We start from the raw sequence: 5688 nt of genomic DNA, 5'->3' as shown, positions 1-5688 counted from the left end.
ACTCCATAATCACCCTATGGATAGAAGGGAACACTGGGATATACGGTGACTCCATAATCACCTCAAAGATGGGAGGGGACACTGGGATATACGGTGACTCCATAATCACCTCAAAGATGGGAGGGGACACTGGGATATAGGGTGACTCCATAATCATCCGAAAGCCAGGAGGGAACATGGGGATACATGGTGTCTCCATAATCATTCCAAAGCCAGGAGAGAATCCTGGGATGTACGGCAACTCCATGATCACCCCAAAACCATGAGGGACACTGGGATATAGGGTGACTCCATAATCATCCGAAAGCCAGGAGGGAACATGGGGATACATGGTGTCTCCATAATCATTCCAAAGCCAGGAGAGAATCCTGGGATGTACGGCAACTCCATGATCCCCCAAAACCATGAGGGACACTGGGATATACAGTGACTCCATAATCACCCCAAAGCTGGAAGGAGACATTGGGATATAGGGTGCCTCCATAATGTCCCCAAAACTTCCCTCTGGCAGGAGCCAGGGAGAGGCCTTTGCTTTGGGAATGCGGATTTGAGACCCCGAGTGGGGTTTGCCCCACGAGTTGCCAGGGATGGAGAGGCTCTGCCGGGACATCCCGGCTGCATCAGGGAAAATTAACTCAGGGAAGTGACTTCCCAGCCCAATCCCATCTTTTTTTTCTCCCCAATCCCTTTTATTTTGTCGTTCCGAGGGCCTGTCTTGTCCCAAATTAACGCAGCTCCTTGGTAGGAGGAAGGATGGGAAGGGGTTAAACACCTGCACCCTTCCCCACCCCATATCCCAAGGCATTTCCTGATGCTGGGCAGGCACCTGTACCCTTTTCACCTTCCCCTGGGCTGCTCCAGGTGTTGCTCCCCGGCTGGGGAACCCGGAGAAGTCACAGCCCAAAAGGGAAAAACTCCCTATTCCAGGGGGAAAAGCAGTTGGCAAATAGCTGCAGGCACAGCCATAACACAGAGCCCCATCTGGGAATGATCAAATCCACTCAAAAATGATAAACCAGCCCAAAAGTGGGGGGATGGATGCGGGGCTGGGTGTCTGCACCAGGTGAAACCACACCTGTGTCACCCGCTGTCACACCGGGGATGTGTGTCAGGGATAAAGGGGGCTGGTTTTCCATGGAAATCTGATTGCACGAAGGATTCATCACTGAATATATTATTATTATTATTATTATTATTATTGTTATTATTATTATTATTATTATTATTATTATTATTATTATTATTATTATTATTATTATTATTATTATTATTATTATTATTAATAATAATAATAATAATAATAATATCCTTTTGGCACAGCCCCCAGCAACCTGCTATCCCACCCCTCTAATCCCAGCACTTGGATGCCTATCCTGCATCACATCCCTATGTGATAATTCTGCATATCGGAATTATTTCCCTCCAGGTAATTTAAATCACATTATTTTTTTTTCTTCTTTAAATTATTTCTCCAAAGCCACAAAACAAAGGGGAAAAAGCCTTTCCCTGCTCCCTGCAAACCACTGCTGCTGCTGCTGCTAGCAGCTTGGTGCTTGTTCCCAGATGGATCCGTGGGGCCGCGGGAAGGACGGGAGCCTTTCCCAGCCCTCCCGCCGACACCTGCGCTCGCTCCCTGCTTCCCAAAAACATGGAAACACCGGACTCCAAAACATGGTGAGGCACATAAAAATATATTTTAAAAATATCTACATTGCCTCTTCCCATTTCTAAATCCCCCGGGATTTAGGGATGGACGGCGCTGCTTTTTCCCCAATAATTCGCGTTATTGCCCGGAGGCTCCAGGCACTGCTGGAAAAGGCCAGGGAATGGCTGAGCTCCCCCTCGGGCATCCCACAGCTGCCCTTTCCGCCCAGACAAGTTCCTGGTTGTTCTTTGACCTTTGGGGTTTGTTCTTTTTTCCCCCTTTCACGTGGTTTCAGAGAGGAGAGGTGACGGAAGCAGCGGGGAAGGATCGGAGCCGGGGTGTCACCTCCCTGCCCTGGGCTGGAGGGGTCAGGAGAGCATCAGCACCAGGATATAAACACCCTCTGGATTTTGGGGGCTCGGTCCAGCCTCCCCAACATCCACAGCTGCTCTTTCCCGCTGTCCCCACGTCGGTGACATTTCCCTCCCAGTAACTTCCCGCTCCCAGAGATGCATTTGGAGGTTTTGCTTGGCAGAGCCTGGGCGAGGATGAGCCAGGCGGGTACTGGGAACACCCACGGCTCCAGCTTTAATTCCCAATTAAATTAAAGGATAAAAAATACATTAATTCGGAATATAGGCCAAACTGCCTCACCAGAATCTGGAGAAAACTTTCTCCAACCACTCCTTCACTGAATATTACGGGAAATAACACACCTTCACCTGGAGCATTTGGGAACAGCCCCTCACCTGAGAAGCAGAGAAGCTCAGCCCTGACTCCCCTGTTTTCCCCCAGCACTGTACACTTTTCCTTTCATCCCCACACTTCTGCTGGGTCTCATTATATCTAAATGCTGTGAAATGTCTGTTCTCATCCCAGAAAGTCACAGCCAAAATCAGCAGGTACCGTCTCCACACCCATCCTGATTTTCGGGCACCGTGGTGTTGGTGCACAGAACCGAAGCCACACGGCTGAGCCACGGTTTTCCAGCTCTCCAGGGAAGGAGATCAGGCTGCTGCTCCTTTTCTAACTGGCTTTTTAAAGCCATATATTGCTCTCAGGGAAAACACCCCAAGCAAGCGAGACATAACACCGGAAAACCGCTCCGGAGAGCGGGATGATGCCAGACCTGCATTCCCAGCCTCCAACCCAGCCAGGGACGACTGAAACGACCGAACGCCACAGCACAAAAAAAAATCCCAACCCCACCCCAAGCCCAGGTAAAATAACCCATCTCCAAGGCCAGGAAAACCAGCAGGGTTCAGCCCCAGTGGGATTCCCGGGCAAACCCAGCAGCGTGAGCCCCGCTCGGGTTTGGTGCCGCTCCCGCTGCCCGACGCCGAGCTGATCCCACCGGATGGACGGATGGATGGGTGGACAGCGGGACAGCTGGCGGTGGGATGGGCAGTACCTGGGTCTCGGAGAGGCTGAGGCTGCTGGCCAGCTGCTTCCTCTCGGCGCCCACCACGTAGTGGTTCTTCTCGAAGGCCCGTTCCAGCCGCAGGAGCTGTGACGGGGAGAAGGCCGTGCGGATGCGCTTGGGTTTCCGGGCGAAGGGGCCGTGCAGGAGAAGGCTCTCCTGGGATACCTCGCTCCCTGTGGACACAGAGCACAGTCAGGGTCCTGCACCAGCAGCCCCAGCACCAGATCCCGCTCTGTGGGTGGATGTTGGGGTGACACTTTCACCTTGTGACATGGGGGGACAGATGAGGGGTATTGGGGGGTCCTGGGTGCCTTCCCAACCCCAAAATTGCAGGATTATGTCCCCACAAGCACTGCGGTGTCGTAGCCGTGCTCCCTCCTGGCTGCCCTTGGTGGGGCTGGATGTGGGAGGATGGAGAAGGGAAGGGAAAGGAGAGAGAAAGAAAGAGGGGGAGAAGGGATGGACCAGGAAAGCAGGAGGAAGAGGAAGGAGAGAAGGGAAGGGGGAGGAAGAGAAAAAACTGAGATAGAAAAAGAAATTATAAAATAGGAGAAAGAGACAGAGAAAGAGAAAACCAGAGAAGAAAGAAAGAGAAAGAGAGAGAGAAAGAGAGAAAGAGAGAAAGAGAGAAAGAGAGAAAGAGAGAAAGAGAGAAAGAGAGAAAGAGAGAAAGAGAGAAAGAGAGAAAGAGAGAAAGAGAGAAAGAGAGAAAGAGAGAAAGAGAGAAAGAGAGAAAGAGAGAAAGAGAGAAAGAGAGAAAGAGAGAAAGAGAGAAAGACGGGGAAAAAAAACAAGAAGGAAGAGAAAGAGTGAAAGATGAAGGAAAGGTGAAGGAAAGGTGAAAGAAAGTGGGAAAGCAAGAAAAAGAAGGAAAGAAGCAAAAAATAAGGAACGAGAGAAGGGAAGTTGTAGACCAAGCAAGCAAGAGAAGGTAGAAAAGAACGAAAGAAAGGGAAGAAAAAGAAAAATAAAGACGGGGAGAGGATGCAGGGCAGCGAGCCGGGGAGGGGGAGCGGCGGGCCGGGGGCTGGGGCTGCGGGGGCAGCGGGGCCGGAGCGGGAGCCCCGCACAACCCCGGCCCGAGCCGCTCCCGGAGCCGGGGGTTCGGGCCGCTGCCCCCCGGGCACCGCCGGGAGCGGCCGCAAATCCCGCCGGAGCCACCGGAGACAAGCGAGGGGTTGGTGCCGAGCAGATAAACCTAATCCGGGCTCCGGGACCCCCCGGCATCGCGGGGGGACGGTGGGACAGAGAAGGGACAGGGATGGAGAGGAAACGGAAAGGAAAAAAAGAGGGCGGGAAAAAAAAACAGAAAGAGAGGAAAAAAGGAAGGGGAAAAAAAGGACGGAGATAGAGAAAGGAAAAGGAAAAGCGAGAGGATAGTAAGAATGGGAGAGAAAGAAAATAGAGATAAAAAAATAGAGACAGGGAGTCAGAAAATTAAGAGAAAGGAGGAAATGAGTAAAGGAAAGAAGAAGGAAAGGAAACAAGGAAAGAAGGAAAGAAAAAAGAAAAGAGGAGAGAAGAGACGAAAAGAAAGAGAAGAATATGAAAAGAAGAAGAGAAAGAAAAAGGAGAAAGGAAAGAGAAGGAAAGAAATAAAGAGAAGAGAAGAAAAGAAATAAAGAGAAGAAATGAAAGAAAGAGAAGGAAAGGAATAGAGAGAAAATCTACGGAACCAAACAACGTCTCGCTGCGCAGCCGAGATCCACCGCACCGAAAATCTTTCCCTTCGTTCCCGAGAAGGAGAAAACCAAATTCCCGGCTCGGCTGCGCCGGGAGGCGGCAGCGCCGGTCCCGTTCCCGGGAGCCCCGCGATGCTCGGCCGGGACTCCGCGGGGCTGCCCCGGTCCCCCCTCGCTCTGCCCGGGCACGGCACCGATCCCGGGGCTGCGGGATCGCACCGGCCCGGGGCGCACACAGCGATCGGCGGCGGCTGTTTAAAGGCACCGGGTGCCCAAAGGCACCGGGTGTCCAAAGGCACCGGGTGTTTCAGGGCACCGGGAGCGCAGAGCCACCGGCCCCGCCGGGTGACCGCGCTCGGCCCCCGCCGTGCGAGCGCCCGGGGCACCGCAGCAACAGGTCCTGCCCTCCGGGCCCCCCTCGCCCCCCGGGTTCAGGAGCCCCGCGGCCCCCGCAGCCCCCCGGGGGCACCGCCAGCCCCCGCCCCGCGCCCGCCGGGAGCCCCCGCTCACCTTGGAAGCGGTGGCCGAAGAAGCGGTTCCGCAGCACCCAGGGGTAGAAGTTGAGCGGGTCGCGGTGCTGCGGCCCGAAGAAGGGGTGTGGGTGCGGCAGGGCCGAGCCCCCCAGCTGGGGGGGCCCGACGGGCAGCGCCGGGTGCCCCACGGCCTCGGGGAAGACGAGCTCGGCGCTGCCGTAGAGGGCCCGGCCGGCGGCTCCCTGGAAGCCGGGGGCGAAGGCGGCGGCGTCGGCGGCTGCGGCGGGGCCGGGGTAGGCGAGGGCGGCGGGGCGCGGGGGGTCCTCGGGGCCCAGGGGGGTGTCCTTGCCCACCAGGGACTCGATGGTGAAGCAGCGCTTCGCAGACGGCTGGAACATGGTGTGGGCGGGGAGGGGGGGGGGGGGGGGAGGGGGGGGGGGGGGGGGCCGGAGCGGGGCCGGTCCT

General features: G+C 55.2%; 1 protein-coding gene across 1 annotated transcript in view; it reads right to left on the bottom strand.

Moving 5' to 3' along the window:
* Positions 1–5621, bottom strand: part of LOC108508234 (homeobox protein EMX1-like) — a 10703-nt gene extending 5082 nt beyond the window's left edge. Inside the window, exons 1-2 of the mRNA XM_017836874.1 lie at positions 5261–5621; positions 3057–3241 (exon numbers count right to left, since the gene is read on the bottom strand). Of these exons, the coding sequence (XP_017692363.1) occupies positions 3057–3241; positions 5261–5621 (546 nt within the window). The remainder of the gene's footprint in view (positions 1–3056; positions 3242–5260) is intronic.
* Positions 5622–5688: the final 67 nt, after the last annotated feature.

This window comes from Lepidothrix coronata, unplaced genomic scaffold (assembly GCF_001604755.1).
Source record: "Lepidothrix coronata isolate B3197 unplaced genomic scaffold, Lepidothrix_coronata-1.0 Scaffold287, whole genome shotgun sequence".
NCBI lineage: Eukaryota > Metazoa > Chordata > Aves > Passeriformes > Pipridae > Lepidothrix > Lepidothrix coronata.
The sequence above is the reverse complement of the archived record's forward strand: the minus strand, read 5'-3'. Positions and strand labels throughout refer to the sequence as shown.